General features: G+C 37.1%; 2 protein-coding genes across 9 annotated transcripts in view; one reads left to right on the forward strand and one right to left on the reverse strand.

Annotated features, from left to right (window-relative positions):
• The first annotated feature begins 645 nt into the window (after positions 1–645).
• LOC113044110 (condensin complex subunit 3-like) lies at positions 646–11,076 on the forward strand. 6 transcript variants are annotated; one of them, XM_026203735.1, is made up of 23 exons: positions 725–742; positions 1,092–1,126; positions 1,377–1,494; positions 2,058–2,270; positions 2,392–2,620; positions 2,732–2,877; positions 3,019–3,103; positions 3,403–3,598; positions 4,119–4,268; positions 4,401–4,541; positions 4,732–4,855; positions 5,481–5,570; positions 5,663–5,848; positions 7,029–7,139; positions 7,308–7,427; positions 7,507–7,725; positions 8,880–9,061; positions 9,246–9,408; positions 9,507–9,677; positions 9,840–9,966; positions 10,214–10,255; positions 10,343–10,412; positions 10,520–11,076. In XM_026203735.1, the coding sequence occupies exons 2-23, from the start codon at positions 1,107–1,109 to the stop codon at positions 10,644–10,646; spliced, it is 3,030 nt and encodes a 1,009-aa protein (XP_026059520.1). In that variant the 5' UTR covers positions 725–742; positions 1,092–1,106; the 3' UTR covers positions 10,647–11,076. The 6 variants fall into 6 exon arrangements, with proteins under 6 accessions (XP_026059521.1, XP_026059520.1, XP_026059519.1 ...); XM_026203734.1 differs by lacking the exon at positions 725–742 and adding an exon at positions 751–981; XM_026203736.1 differs by lacking the exon at positions 1,092–1,126 and having other exon boundaries at positions 646–742.
• Positions 11,077–21,507, reverse strand: part of LOC113044105 (ligand-dependent nuclear receptor corepressor-like protein) — a 29,601-nt gene continuing 19,170 nt past the window's right edge. For 2 of the 3 annotated variants that reach the window (XM_026203722.1, XM_026203723.1), the window contains 2 exons: positions 14,598–19,081; positions 11,077–12,729 (listed from right to left, as the gene is read on the reverse strand). In XM_026203722.1, coding sequence (XP_026059507.1) covers positions 12,716–12,729; positions 14,598–19,081 — 4,498 coding nt within the window. In that variant the 3' untranslated portion in view covers positions 11,077–12,715. Of the gene's footprint in view, positions 12,730–14,597; positions 19,082–21,507 lie in introns of those variants that run through there. The other variant, XM_026203725.1, reaches the window with a different exon arrangement.

Consider the following 21,507-nt stretch of genomic DNA (forward strand, 5'->3'; position numbering starts at 1 on the left):
TTTTGAAGGTAGAAAATTACTTGCGTGGGCTATCTAAAACAAACGTGAAAGGTGAAATCCTCATACACGTATGAAGCGTATTTCGCTATAACCAAGTTTGCATAGTAATGTGCATAATGGTATTGGTAATCAGAAAACGCATACAGGGTTTTGATAGACTGCTTTGATACACTGTCAGTATTCATACTCGCATCATTCTACAGGAGATATATGATATATGATCAGAAATGTTTTGCTGCCTTCAAAGGAGTTGAGCTTCCTAAAATCTGACATTACTTCTCAGGATTACCCGTCAGTAAAAAATAAAATAAACATTAATTTATTATATTTTTATCAGGTGTCTGTAAGTACAGGATAAGTCAGTTTTATCCAGTCATTGTAAAGACATTTCTTTATCAGGCTCCATTAAACGAATTAATAAAATTAAAAATATATATTAATTAGTGCTCAAAGACATCCATTGAGACAAAAACACGTCCTGAGATTTGAAACGAGAGCTTCTGCTGAACAGATTTGAACGCTGCTCTTACTAAGCCTCTGAACGCCCCCTGGAGGATAACCCACGTATTTAACTAATTCAAGGATGCAACCACGCGTTTTTATTCATTGGCCACAGCTGGCTATGATTGACAGCCAGAGGCTGAAGGAGGCGGGTCTAAGGTTGCTCTCGCGAGAGGACAGTTCGAAAAGTGGCGCGTTCACCGTTATTCAACATAGGAAATTCAAAAGCGATTTTCCGCAGGTAGAGTATGTTTTACAAAATATCTTGGTTAAAACTAAGTATTTTACACAGTCATTAACAAAGACGAATGGTTTGAAAACTTTAATTCGTTTAAATGATAATTATGAGTTAGTTCGTTATGATTTTTGTTTTGATGCAAACTGTCGGGGCTAACAGTTGATCGAATCGCTCATTTTATAAGCACAAATACAGCTCTGTTTCACACACGGAGTTTGACTTTTAACTCCGCAATTTTGCCAGTAAGTTACATTTCTTGTATTCGTTTTTATTAGTTTGGGATACCATCGTCGTGTTGTTTCGTATATGGTAGGTCATTTAATGAATAACTCCTTATTTAACGTTACGTTAGATCATTAAGTGTCCGATGGGACGAGGAAAGATCAGGTAACTTAATGATTCTGTCGTAAGTTAACTCGTCTGCTGTGACTAATTAACTTTAACCTGTGCAATGTGTTATTAACAGCTAACGCTATAACAACTAAAATGCATGTTCAAGCAAGTGTCCTTATACTATGTTCCATTTGGGTAACGTTGTCTGTCTAAAATGATTGGGTGTTTTGGTTTTGTAAACATCCAATATCACTCATTCACACCAGTAGGCTAGGCTGGCAAGTAATTTCTGTTTGTGTTTTAGTAACATCAACATGTCTGGAGACAGTGATCTGGAGATTGAGGAGGCTTTCCGGCGAGCACAGAAAGCTCATAATAACAAGGCCAAACTTGTTGCCAGTTTGAAGAACAGATATAATAAGGTACAGTAGATTTACATATAATGATACACTACCATTCATAATTTTTTTGGTCTGTTTTTAAATGCTCCTATATTCAAGAAAGGTACATTACATTGATTACATTTTTCCAAAAATCTTCTGTCCATCTAAGAATACTGATAGAATTCTGACTGATACATTTATCCAATTAATATGAAAGTTAACAACCAATCACAAAAATAATGGGCTAATGTATGTCTCATTTTACAAACAATTAACTCACATAATTTAAGAAGCCAAATAATACACATTCATTAAGTAAAATAAAGTAGCACAAAAATTTTTATTTATAAATTCAGTTGTCAATTATACAAATAAATCTTCCACCATAATACCTTGGAGCATAGCATGCCAGAAAATATGAATAGCTGCTGAAAATTCAGCTTTGCCATCACAAGACATAGCATTTAAAACAAAAATTTTTTTAATGTTTCACAAATGCATTTTTACTGTAGGTGAATGGCCTTTTCCCCCCTCAACATTGCTGTCTAATACATTGAAAAACATTGTGACATAGAGATCTGTTTTAATTCTGTTCTGTGTAGTTGGAAGATAAGACTGAATTCCACGAGGAGTTCATCCGCTGCCTGAAGTATGCCATGATCATTTACACCCGGGAGCCAGCAGTGGAGAATGTCATTGATTTTGTCACAAAGTTTGCTGCTAGTTTCGAAACTCCTGTTAATGAGGATGCTGAAGAGGAGGAGGAAGAAGACGAGAATGAGTTTTTGAACTTCCTGTTCAGCTTCCTGTTAGAGGTAGTGTCACCCATACAGACATTTAGCATGAGAAAAATCACACTGAAGAGCATATCTCATCATAGCGTTACTTGATTACATAAGTTTTCTTATCCTTATCATATTTTTTTTCCTCCCTCAGTCTCATGGTGCGAACAGCCATGCTGTGCGGTTTCGTGTTTGTCAGCTGGTGAATAAGTTGCTGGGCAGTCTCAGTGAGAATGCTCAGATTGATGATGGTCTCTGTGATAGAATCCATGAGGCCATGCTGATCAGAGTCACAGACAAATACCCTAATGTCAGGATTCAGGCAGCACTGGCCATGGCCAGACTCCAGGACCCCAGTAACTCAGACTGCCCCACTATTAAAGGTACTCCGAATGCTCTTACTTAAAACCACGCTAAAGCACATTGAGCTACAAGTAAACAAGTTCATTACTGATCCATGATCCATGAAAAAGTGATTCATTTTGTGTTTTTAGCTTATGTTCTGCTTTTGGAAAATGACTCAAACCCTGAGGTTCGACGGGCTGTGCTCTCTTGCATCGCTCCCTCGGTCTCTACACTTACTAAAATCTACAAGCGTACCCGGGATGTTAAAGAGAAAGTCAGGAAACTTGCTTATCAGGTGAAATTGTCAAAATTAAAATTCTGTAATTTATTCTCCCTTTTGTTGTTTGATCCTGTGTGAGTTTCTGTTTTGAATGGTAGTGCACACTATAAGTTCAAATGTAATGTGTGCTTATGTTTGTTCATGTATGTGTGTCAGGTGCTGGCAGAGAAAGTGCATATTCGAGCACTGAGCATTGCTCAGAGAGTCAGTCTATTGCATGAAGGGCTCAGTGACTCTGCAGGTAAGGAAGTAAAGTGTTTGTTGGTCAAACTGTCAAAAAATCCAGTTGGACACCAGTATTAGTTCATGTGCATCTCATAACACGGTCCTCCAAGTCTTTAAAGACATATCAGTCAAGATATAATTAATAGAAATATTTTGGGAAGGAATCATCTGAATCCATCTAAGAATAATTTTGTTGTTGTTACTCTTAGTATTGTAAATTGCGTATCTTATATTGCGCTGTGCTTGCCAAGAAATAGCCATGTTGCTGACAGGTCAGTTAAAGTCAATAAAACAAATCATGTCTATTTCCCTCAGACTCAGTAAAGGAGGTCGTCAAGACCCATTTGCTGCCTGCTTGGCTTCGCTTGGTGCAGGGAGATGTTTTGCAGTTGCTGCACAAACTGGATGTGGAGAACTGTGCAGAAACTGCTGTTACTACCTTACATGCCATCTTTTCCATGGCGACAAGCCCGGATGACCTCTTGCAGAACGGTGTCAGGCTGGATGAGAGGTCAGCTGTTTGAACCCTTACACTGCAACAAGCTTAATTCAGTGGCTGCAGCTTTGTGACATAAATCAAAACAGCCTTCTCTGTATTAATTTGGAATTCGAGAAAAGTTTTATGGAAATACAATATGAAAATGTAAATATTTTGGGGCTTATTACATCATTCTTTGCTTTCAGCTATCATAAGAAGCATTGTATTTATACATTTAGCTAGCTTTTCCCATATTTGCCATTTTAAAAAGCCTTCAGATCTTGGACCTTCCAGTCAGTATTGGCTATTCAAAAAATCTGTATCGGTGCTGTAGATGATAACTTTTAAGAGATAATAAAAGAGATTTTTATTTTGTGTTCATTAAAAAGTATATAATATTTATAAAAGGGTTAGTTCAAAATCAAAGTAATGTTCAGTTGTTACGTAATTTTTTATACTTTGAGTTTCTGCACTGCCTGACAGTATATCAGAGTATCTTGGACAATTTTTAACATTAGTCTTATTGCTTAAATGTATATGTCTCTCTGTACAGGAAATTAATTCCTGTGGACTCCCTAACATGTGAAAATGTGTTGTACTGGAGAGCGTTGTGTGAGTTTGTCAAGAGTAAAGGAAATGAGGGTGAGGAATTACTGGAGCAGTTACTCCCTGAGGCGGCCATCTTTGCTGAGTATCTGTACAGGTGATTATGCTTTTCACTTATGTTTCTCGTAACCCTTTTAAATGTGCTTATTTATTTTCTTTTGAATTCAGATTAATGTTAAACATTTGCAAATGAAAACCCAGTTAAATAACGAAAGCATTTTTGTTTCAGTTATCTAAGGAGCATTACTGGGTTGTCTGAGGAGCAGAAAGCTGATATGACACAGCTTGAGATGGCGATGACCCAAGAGTTTGTTGGACAGCAGTTGATTTTGCTAGTCGGGTGTCTGGACTCTTCAGAAGAAGGGGGCAGGTCTGAGTTATCAATACGTCTCATACTAATCAGTGCAGATCAAACATATTTTAGAAAATGTGTCTAGTATGTTTTTTTTTTTTTGTGCCTCTGTGGGACAAAGACTTTTTTTTTTTTTTTTTTTTGCACATTTACTTTACATTAAAAATGTGTTATGTTAAAGTTTTAATCATCCCATGAACTGCTCTAGGAAGCGTATGGTAGCAGTACTACAGGAAATTCTTGTGATGCCCAACACGCCCACCTCTCTGATTGGTCTGCTAGTGGAGAAACTAATTGGACTTCTGCGAGACGAGACACAGAAAATTCGGATGGTCAGTCTTTGTTTGACAATCAGACTCTTTGAACTGAACAGGGTGTGTCAGATGAGAGAGACATACAAAATGTGCAGAGCAGGGGGTCTCCTGGACTGGGGTTGAGGAATGGTCTACTTGTAGGTCCAGTGTATATATACAGTTTCAAACAAAGATTTAAAGGGTACATAACATACACCGTTTCACCTAATCTAATGTTAATCTTGAGTGCCTGTGAAGGATGCAGTACTACACTATATGTCCAAAAAGTCTTTAGTTTTATCATATTTATAAAAGAAAAATACAGCTTTCTGATTCTCTGGAAAAAGTCGAGCTCCTGGAGGCGTGCCTTGAGTGGAGCTATAATATGTGTTGTTTCCATTAACGTATATTCAATTTTGAATATATGAAACACCATTGTACCCCCACCCCCCTTTAAATAGGCCCAAACTGAGTGGTAAAAAAAAATAGATTCAAGTGTTTTTCATGCATACAACAAGATTAATCACTTTTAGATGGTTGAAAAATTTGTAGTTGGTTGATTATGTAAATGTGGCCTTTGAGATCTGCTCATTAATGCAGAAAGTTGCTCTACTGCAATTTGCTGACAGTTTGTTTTGTATGTGTATGGTTATATTTTCATCAGGTTGCTGAAATAATCTCTGATGTGAGAGAGCCCATTTTGCCCATCTCTGCACCTGTGGATGAGAATGAGAAACGCAGAAAACAAGTCAGAGTGAGTGACACCTTATACACCACTGCTGTTAAGTGACATCAACAACTTGCATATGATTGCCCTCAATAAAATATATTTAAAAAATTCTATAGCTGGCAGAGGTCCGAGTGCAGATAATGGAGGCGAAGCAGACTCTAGAAGAATGCATCAGCTGTCAGGACTTCAGTCGCGCAGCTGTACTGAAAGACTCCATCTCTCAGCTTGAGGAGCTCAAGAACCAGCTCACCCTGGAAGCTTCACAGTCTGCTGACAATATCAAGGAGCAGCGCGTGGAGAAGGTACAAACACTCATACTTGCATGTGTAACCCCTCTTTCCCTGGTCCTCATCACCACACCTCATTTTCGTTCCAAATGGAACTCGAAACTCTGGTCTCCGGCATGAGAGACGGACACACTAACAAGGAGACTAAATGACTGAAGCCACTAGTGTCAGTTGCTAGGGGAGTGAGGTTTACCTGCACAGCACCTACTCGCAGGCCTGTGTTAAACATGCATATAAAAGAATGTTTTCAACTGTTATTAATAAGAAATGTTATTTGAACAAAAAAATTGTATATTAGAATAATCCTTCAGAAATCATGTGACATTGAAAATTAGGGGTGGGAATCGCAGTGTACCTCAAGATACAATATGAATCACGATACATGGCTCATGATGAGATCACGATACAATGATTCTGCGATAATCAATATATTGCTAGAAAATCCTATAGTGATACATCTAGATATGTCTATGAAAACAATATGCCTCTGAAAAGGTTAAGTAAAAGTTTCCCCTCTTTATTCCAAACTGTTACGGAAAAAAGGCACAAAAGTTCTGTAAGTCAAATTTAACATGCAAAGTAAAATAATCATTTTATTCTTGGACTTAATAAAAGCTTAGACTTTAGACTTTTTCTGTGTTTTCTCAACCTCTCCTCTCATAAAAGCGGAGCCCCGCACACATGACAGTCAGGGAAAAAATAGCCATTCACATCACCTCTTTTGCGTGCTCTGGTTTGTTATGTCAAATGTAGACGTGCAGCAAGCACACACACCAAGGTTATTATAGCTTTTAATTTAGTTGTTAAATTTGCTATAAAATTCTGTTTAATTTTTATTTTATTTTGTTGCTAGTTTTAGTTTTTATTTTGTAAACATTTTTATTTAGTTTGGTTTCAGTTTTACTTTCAATTTTTAAAGTTTAGCAGAATATTCAGCGCACATAAGGTAAACGTTTTGCAAACGTTTTTTAGAGAAATAAAAACAGGTCGATGAATCGACGCGCATATTTTTGAAATATGTCGACGTCATCGATGACCTCGACGCGTTGTCCCAGCCCTAGCTACAAGTAATAGGTGGACATTTCTGAATAGTTGACTTTGCCTTGCTGTCAATATATGGACACGTACAGACTTGATTGCTGAATTTAAATAATCCCACTTAATATAATCTTAATATAATGTGTATTTTCCACAGAGTGATCCAGAGACCTTGTTGAAGTGTCTGACAATGTGTGCCGAGTTGTTCAAGCAAATTAACATCAAGAGAGGAATCTGCCCTACCATGAATGCTCTGATAGAATCACTGGTACAGTACTCACAAAAGCACTCACTTTAAAAGCCATTTCCTGCCATTCTGTGGTATAGGACAAGCCACTTTGGTTACTGAACTCTCAACCCAAAATTAGTGCAATACTTCATTAGGGTTGCAGTTATGGGAATGTAACTTAAAAGTGATCTCTCAATTCTACTGTAGATTCTGCCAAGTGTGTCCAACCCTAACCCTGCTGTGCGCAACATGGCTGTCATCTGTTTGGGAACGGCTGCTCTCCACAGTAAAGACCTTGCCAACACACACCTTGTGCTGCTCTTGCAGGTATTTATAACACGCTTGCTATAAAGATGAATTAATTCACTTTGGCCTAGTGGCTTATAGGTAATTTATTTTTGTTTAGATAACACAACTAGATGAGCCTAAAATCAGAATCAGTGCCCTCCGAGCTCTCATTGACCAGCTTCTGCTCAATGGCCTCAACATCTTGTCAAACAAGTCTGCTCCTATCTCACAAGCACCTGACTCACCAGACAGTAATGGACAGCCTGAACAGCAAACTGAGGAGGAGAGTACAGTCCAAAGCATTCTGAAGATGCTCTCAGAATTCCTTGATAGTGAGGTACTGCCTATCCATTATGTTATTACTTATGCTGTATTGGAACAATGCTATCACTAGTAAACCTAATGATTCCTGCCTTAAGTGACAGTTGTCAAACTGTTTCTTGAACGAGAAACAAAATATAGAGATCAGGACTTGATTTTTGTCTAGTTGATTGGACCATTATTTGCTCATTGCTGTGATTGAAGAATTGAAACTTGTCTGGCTATAGACTAGTTTGGAGTAGAATTCACAGTTACAAAACATTGGTAACAAGTAGAGGGAAATCCATGTTATAATCCATGGAATAAGAAAAACAAAATCAATGTTGTTCCATTGCAAATCAGAATTGGAATGCAAATAATTTTTTATAGAATACGGTCATCAAAGAATCCATGAAGCTTAACGCAGATGTTTAAATGGACAAACTATGGATAGAAATTTTCATTTACCCAGCATAAATTTGATTTATACAATTAGTCATCTACATAGTATTTACATGTGCAGTTCATAGGGGAGATATTTTATTAGCCCTACTACAGTAACATCGTGAAATACTATTTATTCCTACAACATTTACCTATTTCATCATTTTTTTTTTTCTAGCAAATGTCAGTTTTCATCTCCTAGTTCAGACTTTATGAATTGATTTAACTCTATTACGAGTTTGTCAGTTCTGAGGATAAAAAGCCAGAAGTGTGGGAAATGTCTTGTCAGAATTGAGCGATATAATATTGAAATTGTGTGAACAGCTGAATTTTTAAATATAAAATTACCTTTTTTTATTCTTTTATTGAATGGCTTCCATAGACTGCTACTTTAAAACCGTCATTTTCTGCCACCAGATAGGCTCCACCCACAACAATGTCATTGCTGTTTGCAAACACTGAAATTGGTCTATTGGACAACTTAACTGCCCAGGACCCACGCTATTTTATGCTTCATCAGGGAAGAGATGGCAGTATTCCACTGAACAAAAATAAAAAATTGTCAACTTTGCTGTAAAAAACAACAACAACGTTACGCTGGACAACTGTTAAAGCTTAGTTCACATCAATGCCTAGTTTTTCTGCCAGCTCCTTAAGTTGGCAACTTGCTAACGCTGATTGGCAGTCATTTTGACAATGTGCCTAAATGAAGCAAGTGCTGTACCAAATGAAATGTCATTATTTCAGATCTGTGAGCTCCGCACGGAGACAGCAGAGGGTCTGGCCAAGTTGATGTACTGTGGGAGAATTCTAAGCCCAAAGCTGCTGTCCCGTCTGGTTCTGCTGTGGTACAATCCTGTAACGGAGGATGACCAAAGACTGCGCCATTGCCTGGGGGTATTCTTACAGCTGTATGCACGGGCCAGCAGGTATACGTGCTGGGAGATTCTCCCTTCATTAATCGTAAATATTTATTGTATTTTATTTAAAGAAATAGTTCATCCAAAAATGAAAATTGTTACTTACTGCGCTAACCCTTTAATATAATGAGTGTACATGTTAATGCTGCCATTAAAATTTAAGACTATTGTTACTGTAACTGTTGTAAACTAGAACAAATCAAGAATGTGTGGAGGAGAGTTTCCTACCAACTATGAGAACTCTTTTCAATGCTCCGGTGACATCTCCATTGTCTGAGGTAGACGCATCCAATGTGGCTGAACTGTTTGTTGAACTAACACGACCAAGCGCTCTTGTGCAACCTGCTGCTGTACAGGTACACTTGAATATACATGCACACTTACAAACACAACAGTAATGGGTTTTGTTCAAAGCACTTAATGATTTATGTAAATAATCAAACTTTTTTTGCAGGCTGTGTCTGTGCATGACTCTCTGGCAGTGCGTATTTGTAATGAAATCTTGAGGGATATTTCTGCTCCTGAGGTGCGTCTGTACTGTAAAACTCTCAGCTGGCTGGAGATTAACACTGAACCTGGCCCTGCTAACAGTGAATTGCAACTCCTTTTAAAAGATATTTTACAGGTACTTCCATAGTTATGTCTCTTTTGTGATCTTCTAAATTGTTGAAAAGAAGCATTGGATAAAAGCAGCAGATTAAGCAGAAACTGATCAGATTAGATTGCCATTAAGGTAAGCAATTATGATTGAGTGACTGTTTCTCTTGTGTGTTTGTGTGGGTTACAGGAAGTGAAAGATAAGTACTGTACAAGGGTTATTGAGAAGCTTTGTAACCAGCTAAATGGAGATCGTTGTTCCAAATCAGGCAGTAATCAGGACACAACTTTGCTTACCTTGGATGAAAACACTGCAGGTACTAGCTAACACATGTTACCAGTCTTTATCCATCTAACATGGATGTTTTTAGTAAAACATTTATAATTGTTAATAAAAGGTTAAAACGCCCTTTAAAATCCATTCCCGGGAGCATTAATACAATTAATCTCTGACACTGATAGTTGATTCTTTCTCAGGTTCAGCATAAAAATGCAAGTGGTTTTCTTATATCTATAGTATTAAATGTATGTTACATTAACAAAACTATCTGTGCATCCTTACAGAGGTGACCAAAGAGGAGATCAAACCTAAACGTGCAAAAAGAGGTGGAGTTATTTCACTTGGTCAAATGCGATAAGTGAATCTTTCTCCTATGTGATTGTTGTATTAACTTTCACTCTGCTGTGTTTCAGGCCAGAAAAAAGCTTCCACTGCAAAGAATGGGAAGTTAGCTAATAAAGCAGAATTGTCCTCTGATGAAGGGTTGGTTTATTCTACATATAAACTAATCGTTTTGTTGTTAATTTCAAATGTACATTTTTAATGTAGTAGGTTGCTTATCTTTTGTTTTCCATCTAATCTTTCTATAGTGATGAAGAAAATGTTCCTGAAGCGCCTCCATCAGTGCGACCAAGTCGCCGAGCCAAGATTGCTGCTTTGGATAAAACGAAGCAGGATCTGACTGCCCTTATGAACCAGGAGGCCAATGGTTCATAAGTGAAGGACTTAAGGTCCGCTTTTGGCCCTTTACATCCTACAGTTTCTTCCGATTTACCTAAGAAAATATATACTGCAAAATTTTAATACAATGAGACTAGTGTAACCGTTTATACTATTTACAGTTTTGAACCTGGAATGAGGTCTTGATTGTCAAAATGAATGTCATACTTCTCAAGAGGTTGTCTTTGGGTAGGAGTCATCTTAACATTCATTTACTTGCTCAAGGTGCACACTGTTGGTGTAAGAGCTATTGAGCCAAACTGTTAACTTTTTATAGTTCACTATTTTAAGGTAACTGATCCTATGATACTATAAACAGTTGGTGTATGTTAATAATGGCTAATATTTGAAAGAAAAAGTTGCTTTCCTTTGTATGCATTTTAGTCTGAATAAAAATGTTTAAGCCATGTAACACAATTACTCAAAATCAGTTTGCAAGAGCTTTTATTGTTCTAACGATTGAGACGAATTCTTTGAAATATAAAAACAGAGAAAATACAATGTGTACATAATTTGCATGTTCATGTACAACATATAGCACCAGGTAACAAGTTTACAGTGCCAAAACTACAGATCTGAAAATATGATATATACAGAAGGTCTTCTGACAATTTTCTTAAGCTTTAACTCCAGCATATGGTTGGCATAGGTATAAAGAATGCACCATTTTTGACTGTACTTTTGGATTACTCCAGCAGGTTGAATGGTTAACGAGGCCCTAAAGCAGTGGATGGAAGCCTCTTTATGTTGGCACATAGTATGTATATGATGGAAATAACTTCAGCAGTTTCGGAACAAACATCTCTAGCTAACAAGTATCAAGACAATGGTTAAAATCTAATAGAATAATCTAGGTGACAACTAGTTTTATGCATCTAAATACATCTAAGGTGGACTTGTAGTGCACTGATGCAAGCCAGTTTTGCTACAAGGAACCTAAATGGACTAAGCGGACATCAACGCTTTTAAACTTCTATAATCTTAGGGGCAGGGCCACAGATTGGTAACAGCAGATGGAAACTAGAACAAACAACACAGCAATTTAAATAACTAACTAAACATACAGGCTGTATAAACAATGTTTTTGGTAGAGGTCTAGAGGAATGACATGGTTACAACAAAAGATTTATCAGTTTAGACCAATCTACCATGCTTTACCAGTAGATTTCAGGAGGTAGATGTCACATACTGCAATAGATCACAAATTAAGATTTGCACAACATAAGTTTTTGTATTTAAGAAACAATGGGGAACATTTGCCTCTGGATCATCTTAAAAGCTTTTAATTTAAAAGAAAGGAGAGAGAATCTTACATCTTTTTGAGAGCGAGACATTGCACCAAAAATACACTGTACATTATAATAATGGTTAAAGTCAGGAATAAAACGGAATGGGTAGCAGTTTAGTAGTGCAATGAGAACATGAACCTGGATGTAAATGAATGCTTAAATGATTTCCCACAACTTGGCAAAGAGGTGAAATTCACAGGAGGTTTCACTACCATCATTTTCAAAATTCCACAATGCATTGTAATTATTTTAAGTGGGTAATTTTTGTCTGACACATTAACGGCACATAAGAAAAGACTTAAATATACTCCTAACTTAAAAAAGATCAGCAATGTTTTAAAACTGAAATATTCACAAAAATCCCATTTTAAAGATCTTCTAACAACTTCTAAGATTCTGAAGTGTTAAAAAAAAATGAAATGACCTCAAATGAAATATAAAAGTTTGCTTTGATGTTCAACTCTTATGAGATTTGGGCAAAACAAACTGCATAATGCTCTTGTAACCTTTGATTCTCCTTCATGTAACTAGATCTCATGGTCTGCATCAAAAATAAAATTCAAAGCAGATTTTAAAAGGTGAATAAAACATTTTACAAACATAAAAACAAAAGAAGTTTAAATAGTGCAACAAGTGTCTTAAAGTTTTGTTTTTTTTGCTACATGATGCTTGCAGAGGTTGCGTGTCATAATGCTTGTGATACTCAGCCAGACCACTGTCGAAAGGCACCTTATGATAGAGTTCAAGAACATGTCTTGTCCAAAAACTGGTCCCAAGTTATTTCAATGACCCTGAAAAGCACAAATGATTAAAAAACAATAAATATACTTTTGAAAGCAGACCATTCTGGTACCACACTACCAGAATCAATACAAAGTAAACACTGCAAAAAAATCTAACTTTTCAATCTAATATCAAAGCATTCTTTACCGAAGCCAGAAACATACTTCATGCCAGTATGCAGATAGGAGTGCTAAGTCAACAACAATAGTCAGGTTGAATTTATTTGACATGGGCTATTGCACTGGTCTGGCAGGAACAAACCTCAGTACTACTTTCAGAGAGAGTTAAATTCAACTATGCCTTGATGGGATGATATAAAGCCATAATTTTTCATTGCTATTGCTTGTGGTGTAATAACCCTTGTTGGATTTGTATTTTTCAGACAAAATCGGAGCATTGAAACGTATGCAACTAAGACTATTCAATAAACTCTGCTCCTTTAATATCATCACAACTTCATCTATGATTCTGCACTTTGCTGGCTTTACTTGGTCAACTTCTTGGCTGATAGAAGACTTAATACAGTTTTGAGTACCAGACAGGACTAATTAACAGATTTTGGGTTTTAGACAATTTTGGTGACTAGTTCCGTTACCAGACAAAACATATTTTCTGAAAGGATCCGGTGTCTGGCTCTGGATCAGATATTTCTAGTGTAGAGGCATGTTCTAACACTATTAATGCTCAAAACAGAGCTTCTGTTGCTAGAATGAAGTAGCACTTGCGAACTTGCATAGAGTATGTCTATATGGTGATATTTTAATGACAAATGTAAAGAGTGCATTTGTCTAGCGTGAAAGCACATTAATATAATGCACGAGTGCAAATCTCTTCACTCACAGACGAATTTCCTTTGCTCTCGCACAAAACTGTACACTTGCTCAGATTAACGATGCTTTCGCCCAGAGAATGCACCCACTTAAAACGTGATCTTTGCACTCAAAAATCTCTCTATGCTCATGCACTAGATAACTCTTTTCACACCAGAATTAAACGTCGTCAAAAATTATCAACCAATCAGATTTAAAAGATGGATCTGTAATTTCTTTATAATTTATTTATTATACAGTAATTTTAAATTCAGTTGAGGTATCTGACATATTGTGACATAACACTGATCTTTTATATGAAGTCTTTAGAGCCATAGAAGATAATATGCTGTTTTTAGATAAACTGCTCCGAGACCAACCAGGACAGAGATTATATGTACAAATCATCCAAGCACCCAATTCCTAACAATTTCTAATATAGGCTACATTTCATTACCATTGCCAAATACGATTAAACTGGAAAGAAATTAAAGATCCATCTTTGACTGTTTCCAGCATTGAATTCCTGTTTCACTTCCCTCCCAGCTAATTATATTTCACACACTTTCATCAGTCGTGGAGGTCCGATTAGTTTAAGCATTATTTAGCCTTTTAAAACGGTTTACAATGTAATATACAGAGAGATGCATATGTGCTTTCACAGAAAATAACGAAATACAAACATGAGATAAAGTGGCCCTTGTAAAACAATGCTTTCACAGAAAATAACAAAATACAAACATAAAAGAGATAAAGTGGGCCTAGTAAAACGATGTACAATAACCAGTTTATACATAGTTTAAATACAACAATAAAAAAAAAATCAAGGACATGAACAAATATGTTCAACTTTTTAAAAGTGCTTATCGTTTGACCATGTTTAATTCAGGAGCGAAAATAGTTAATATCTAGCATGAGCATAGAGATTTGTGAGTGCACAGGTCACAGAGACACGTTTTAAGTGCGAGCACTCTCATCTGCGCTACAATAATGCGCTCTAGAAATTTTTCATTAAAATAACGCCATTGTTCTAAGGCATAGTGAAATAATGCTAAAAGATGACTTACCGAGCACAAAGTCACACCACCTTGCTCCTAGAACACCCCTGCTGCTCCTCGATTGTCTGAGCATTTTTGTTGGGGAAGATGGACTTGTGCTCCAACTTTTCTGTTTGCCTCTTTTTCCTCCTCCCTTTCTCTGGCTTTTTGGGGATGAGTGCAGCTGTATTGGAAGGTTAACTGTACTGGGAGGTGTCCCTCCCACCAAAACATCCTCATTCTCCTCTTGATGTGAGACATCATAGAGCTTTACTGTGCAAATGTTACATTCCTCTGTCGCTGACTTTGTGTTTGGGGAGTTTATCTTTTTCAGAAACACCCTGCACTGCTTTAGGGACTCTGGACTCCAAGCTTTGGAGCTGATTCTGTTCTGCTTTGAAATATCGGCAATCCCAATTATTTTCTGAGGAGTTTTGACAAGAAGATTTAATGCATTTTGAACTTTCGTGACTGGTCTGGATGTCCTTCCTACCAAGTTAGGCATTTCTTTCCATAATTCTGGAGTCTCAGCACCTGAAGTCCTTGTGCTCATTTGATCACCAAACACTTTGTGTGCCATATCACCTCCTAATGTTGTCCTAGGCTTGGTTTTAAACTTTAGCCTCGCTCTAAGCAGAGCTGTTCTATAGACAACCCATGTGCTTCTAGACCTAGACATTCTATGTCTAACGTCATGCCTCTGTTTAAACGATGATGTATTAAAAAGCTTTCTCTTGGCTTGTAATCTTGTTGATTTGGACAGCATTTCTTGTGCTTGTTTGTGCATTGACGGACTCTTTGGGACAACTTTAGCAAATTTCTTGACATGTTTCCTGAGTCTCTCTGCTTGTGGACTTGGGCAAACATTGCCTTTGCAATTGGGTCTGCTGAGGTTGTAGTGAAAGACATCCTTAGGATTTTTTTCCGTGGTCTTCTTTACAATAGCAAGGGACTGAGTCTCTGTGGATTGCATAAACCAAGTACAGAGTTTCTCCATATTACAGTTTCCCTCAAAAAGCATTTTGATGGCAGAAGCAGACTTCTTAGCAGAACCTCTGAGCTTCTCACAAGTTTTCGATTTAAAATCTGATTTAATCTCCTCTGACTTGTTAGCCTGATACCCAACATCTGATACCCAAGTGTTGGACATTAGCTTGATCCTCCTAGCTAACTCTTCATTTAAAGTTTCAGGTGATGCTAAGGTGGGCCACCACCTGAAGCCCTCATTTGATGAAAAAATGGAGTCCATCGAAATGGTAGAAAAACGAACATCTTGTATGCAACTGACATTCTTGGTCCTCGTGGAAAGTGCATTTTTTGGGAGCTCTCCTTGCTCTTGGTTGTTCTTTGTGTTCTGGCTGGATTCACAGCTAACCTTATTCAGCAGTAGTTTTCGTGACCTGCGAACCAATGCACAGGATCTGGCAGTAGCAACAGAGTGGAGCAAATGAATGGAGGGTTTGCGTTCTCTAACAGAATGCCTCACTGGTACGAACTGCCCTCTGGTATTCTGACTATGTTCTTTTGGTGCATCCACTACATCCTTGTGAATATCAGTAGGAATGCAGATTGTCTTCTGGTCTTTGGAAGGTTGAAATTCAATAAGAGTCTTTCTGCGCAGATGTGAATCATTTGTGTCCCTTTTTATATGTATCTTTCTTTGCCTTGGTGACCCTGTGGTGACAGTGACAGAGATCCCAGAAATTTTGACTTTGGGAGGTCTTCCTGGTTTTCTTGACACTGCTATGTCACTCTGTCTTTGACATTTGATGTTGCTGCCTGAAGAGACAAATTTCCTTTCTTCAATAGGCATAACAAAATGGTGATCTTTAAGCAGTTCATCGTTACTACTATTCTTTCTAGAACATATTTCACTGTGTGTGCCACCATTTAATAGTTCAAAAACATGTTGATGTTCTGGGATATTGCTCAAATCTTCAGAAACAACTCTTTTTGCCCTTCTTGATCTTCCATTCGCTATGGTGATTTTTAGATTTTTATTTCTATTATCCTTACAAGACATTTCTGTTGTCCTGTGATTTACTGCACTGGAACCGGTTGTACCAGTTGAAGGACAGAAGTCCGTTATTTTGGGTTTTGGAGGTCTGCCGATGGGACGTTTCACAGACTTCACAATATGTGGTCCTATTTTTTTGGGGCGCCCAGGACGCCTTTTTACTGGAGATGTTTCATGTACAATTGGTAGTGTTTCTTGGATTTCATCTTCATTGTTTGAACAACTGGGCAATACTGCATCACATGAAACCACTTTTGTTGAAGTGTACTTGTTTCCACCATGTTCAACAGTTCTCCCTGAAACTGATTCAAGGACTGTATCCTGGAAATGTTCATCGATGGCACTGCCTGACCATGAGGAATCCACGCATGGATCAAACATCTCTCCGTCGGAATTTGAGCCTGAAGCAGCTGCTTTGAGAGTATATTTTACACCATCTTCACCCGTCACAGAGGAAACAAACATGAGCTTTATTGGACTTTCATATTTCAGTCCAGACAGGCTTGTTTTATCTTCTTGTCCACTCTCAGTTGTAGTAAAGTTAGACATAGTTTCAGTAGGATTTTGTGAGTCAGTGTTTAGACTGTTGGTCATATGGCGTTTAGATCTTTTTGATGGTGAAGTAGAATTCTGGCATGGTTTTCTTTTTCTTGCACTCTCTTTATCAGGATTCCTTCCATTATCCTTGTGCTCACACGGTTGCTCTTTTTTGGATGAAATCAGATTTTTTGATGAAGTTACGTTCTGTGGCACATCACAGTCTTCTCGTTTATCATCAGTTTGAAAAGGGTGTTTGTCACATATATCATTTGGCCAGGCAATTTCTTCTGTAGAGCCAAGTGCTGTTGAGCTAATGTCCTTAAGGGAATGCTTGGTGAATATACTTTCTGAAAAACAGGCTGCAAAATACATTTTTCGTGGCTCAGTTACATAGGAAGAGAAACGCTGAGGTGGTACAATATTTCGTCTGGCTCTTCCAACTTGAATAGTCAGATTTTTCTCTTTGTGAGCTTTTGCTTTTACCTTCCGGTCACTAATAGTTGTTTGCAATTGTGCCCTATCATCAAGAGGCATTGTTTCTTCAAGACTTACAAGTTGGGGTTGAGTTTCTTGCCTCTTTTGTTTATTTGGTGTCTCCTTAGTTTGTGCATATGTGGTCAAATTTTCTAAGGTATCTTTTACAGGCTTTGAGTCCCCTGCCTTGGGAATTCTGCCCAACTTTCTACAATCTGACTGTTCAACAAGAGAGTATGTTACCTGTGCAGCTTTACCCGTTTTTAAGGACCCATCTCTCTCAAACCCTATGTTCCTCTTGAAATATGAAGTCTGACTAAGTCTGGCCAGATCTCTTTTGATTTGTAAGCTTTGTCTTCTTGATGATGGAAGATCAGGAGACTTGCTCATGGCAACTAACGTTTCCAGTCTCTTACGGGAACGTGTCTGAGGGGATCGCTGTTCAGTGGCTACATGCTGTTGTAAAAGCTCATTAAGGTTGTAATCTTTGTCACTACTGTTGTGTAGCACAGTTGTTATAATTTCTGTCAAATGTGTGTCATCTGTCTTGGATATTTGACTAGCATGGGCAAGAAGATTTTGTTCTTTCTCTGAAGGTTGGATACTTCTGAACTTTTCAGTGACTCTATCAATTAGATCTAAAAAAGACCCACAGTGGTGGTCATTCTCCTTCTCTGCTTGTGTAGGCAACAGTGCAACCTTTTCACAACATTCATCAGGAGATCCCACATGAAGAGGGGTGTTAGAGTACAAAGCTGTATCTTCATCCTCAGTTCTGTGAGGTAAGAGAGGAGGTGGTGCCATGTTTAATGACTTGCAGTCCTGAATTTGTAGGATACTGGACTTTACCGCTATTTTACAGTCCAGGTCCACTGGCTTTGGTGATAGTGGTGGTGGGGAGGGGCTACGGCTTCCTTTATGGCATCTATTGTGAGAGTTACAATCACATTGATGGGTGATTAGAGTTTCTTTTACAAGAGAAATGTAGTTATGATCACCATTGTGCTGAAGCTGGCATGAGGGTAGTTTTGAGTGAGCACAACAAACAGTGGGGTTAGAACAGATATCTTGCCCAACACTTGCCATAGATGTATTTTGGCAGGCATTGCTATGAATGTTCCTCAGACAGACGCATAGAGGAGAAAATGCAATCGTTGGAAGCCTACAAGCTTTTCTACAACAAATGCCAGCAGTTACTGAGCAGTCACTTAATGTAAGTATTGGGGCCTCATTAAGTGATTTTTTATCAGCATGGCAACTGAGAGATCCAGCCGTAAACTGTCTTCTGTGAGCATCCCGCAGTGTTACAGAGATGTTATAATCTTCCTGCATGTCCTTTAAAATATGACAGAGTAGCAGTCTATGATGGGAACAAAGCGAAGACAGGACCTTCTCCAACACAGTGACTCTCCAGACCACTGGAGCTTTAGAACCACCTTCCTTCTCCAGCCTGGACCGGTCTTCCACACTTGGCCCTAAGGAACTACATAAATAAATTGGTTTAAGTCATTACTCAATCACTGACATAATTAGCTTTTCATGAATGTGAGCTGAGCTTTTTATTTTTTACTCTGTTGTAATGTGCACAACATTTGAATTGGATTAAGATTTTAACAAAATCCTACCAGAAAGACATATTACAGAATTATAAAGTTTGCATAGCTGTATTTAAAAGAGCACTCCTAATCTCCTTAAAGGCACCACATGACATTGGATTGCATGTTATGCTCATATATATGCAGAATTAAAAATGTTTAAACGCCACTGATTAAGTAATATTCCACCTCTGTCAAGTTTATGCATGTATTCTAAATTTACAACAAAGTGCAAACAACTCTGTACATGGAACATTTTTTTATTGGTAACTTGAAGGCAAAAGGATGGCGATTGTAGCAATGCTTACACTCAGGAAAACTATAGAGAATATTGAATTATTTTAAATCAAACTTGAATAATTTTGTTTCCTGATGAATCAATGTGTCTCTTGATAAAACCAATTACAAACCAACAAAATTTGCAGGCAATATGTTGTCTCTTTGAAATTAAAATAAAACTACCCCAAGGGGTAATGCAGGTTTGTTAAGGCATGGAGGGAAACGTAAAAAAAAAAAAACTGCAATTTTAGGATATAAAAACACACTGGAGTAATATGCCTTCAGTATTTCTATCTTATTACAATTAATTTAATTCTCGCTTTGATTAACCTTACCCTAATCCTGAAATGTTACAAATGAGACGACACCAAATATGTTTAAGACACAAAAACGTGCTTAAATGACCAATTAGCTTTTAGTTTTAGTGCAGTAAAGAATTTCACATATCAATGTGCAAGAGCAAAAAAAAAAAAAGTGCTTTAACACAAAACCAACACAACATTTAAACTTCCTATTCTGATTACATCGAAAAAAAATAACACACATACAATTAGATATTAGAGGGAATAATGCAAAATCAATCATAGTGCAACAAATATGCATAAATAACTTGATTGCAAAATGATTAATATCCTGCATCCATTATGAATATGAAATTAAACATACTTGGAAAGGCCTAAATTGGTGATACTGATCTATTTAATTATCCATCTATAAATCAAGACAAACTTTTTTGAGGGGGGGGGGGGAATGTTAAACCCAATTTAAATAATTTTTATTATGCCTTTCTGATCTGTAACCCCTCCCGAATATAAACTTTCCCCATAATATGCGAGAAAACAAATAAATTGGCTTTGGATGAACCATATTTGGCTCTATAAAAGAAACCTAAGGGCCCTTATTTTGAAATAAAAGAGCAGTTCTAACACTATCATGCGCTATGTTTCAATAGAACTGTTGTTACCCTGAGAATAGTAATGTTTTTGGATTGAAATTATACAGGACACAATATTAAGAATTATTAGAACACAAAAGAGAAATAACAGAGTTCTGCATTCCCCAAACCAAATGAAAAGGAGAATGCAGCACTGACAATAAACGTGATTAAAAAAAATCTGCATGACATTAACTCTTACATGACCACCCTTTACATTAAAAGTGAAAATGTGCCTGTGACATCTATACCCCCCCCCCCTTTTTTTTTTTACATTGTTAATTGTGGTAACAGTATATAAATCCACAATACAGATTATATACAATCCGAAGTAGTATAGAAATACTTTTTTTTTTCTCCAAAGATTTATGTAAAACTGCTACTGGCTTGCAAAATAACTGAGCAGTAGCTGTAACAGGCACTGTTGTTATTTTAAGAGCAGTGAAGAACATTCGGGGTGGCTTGATCAATGTTTCCAAATTAAAATTAAGAATATATCAGTAAATCTGTTCTTTCTTTAAGGATAAGGGGACTTTAACTTTAAGGAACAACAAAAGGTAAATAATTTACAGAACATTCACAACACAAAGATAAACATTAACATTGCATATCGAAATGTTTATGTTTCCAAAGCTTAAAATTAACATTTCAGCTACACTTTGCAAAGCACTACAATTATACTTGTGAATAAGATAAGTGAAAAAAGATGCCATTAAAAATCAGTTTATGGCAATATTTTTCATAGCAAGTACGAAACAAGAACCTGTATCACAAGTATGTGTGCAACTTTTGTAAAGTGCAACTATATTATATATACAAGCTTCAAAATAAAGAAAAAAGTCCATACTATAAATATAGTTGAATTACCAGTATAATGAAATGAAACTGTTGTATAATAGGCCATAGAACATTATAGTAATCAGTAGCATGAACAAAACAACAACCAAGAGCAGCAAAACTATAGAAGCCTTGTCAACAAAGCAATTCAGAGCAGCACTTGAATCAGGCTTTGCATTTCAGTCCCATGGTATGTGCATTATGAAATATGGACAAGGAGAAATTTTGATCCAAGTTCGGCAGCACTCTACTCTGAACTGCTTC

This window comes from Carassius auratus, chromosome 26 (assembly GCF_003368295.1).
Source record: "Carassius auratus strain Wakin chromosome 26, ASM336829v1, whole genome shotgun sequence".
Classification (NCBI taxonomy): Eukaryota; Metazoa; Chordata; class Actinopteri; order Cypriniformes; family Cyprinidae; genus Carassius; species Carassius auratus.

What these genes read in the sequence shown, in the direction of transcription:
- LOC113044110 (XM_026203735.1), top strand. Translation starts at nt 1,107, where the DNA reads ATGGGACGAGGAAAGATCAG. An exon ending in AACGCAGAAAACAAGTCAGA is followed by an intron (nt 5,571 to 5,662) that starts GTGAGTGACACC and finishes AAAATTCTATAG; the next exon opens with CTGGCAGAGGTCCGAGTGCA. An exon ending in ACCTTGTGCTGCTCTTGCAG is followed by an intron (nt 7,428 to 7,506) that starts GTATTTATAACA and finishes ATTTTTGTTTAG; the next exon opens with ATAACACAACTAGATGAGCC.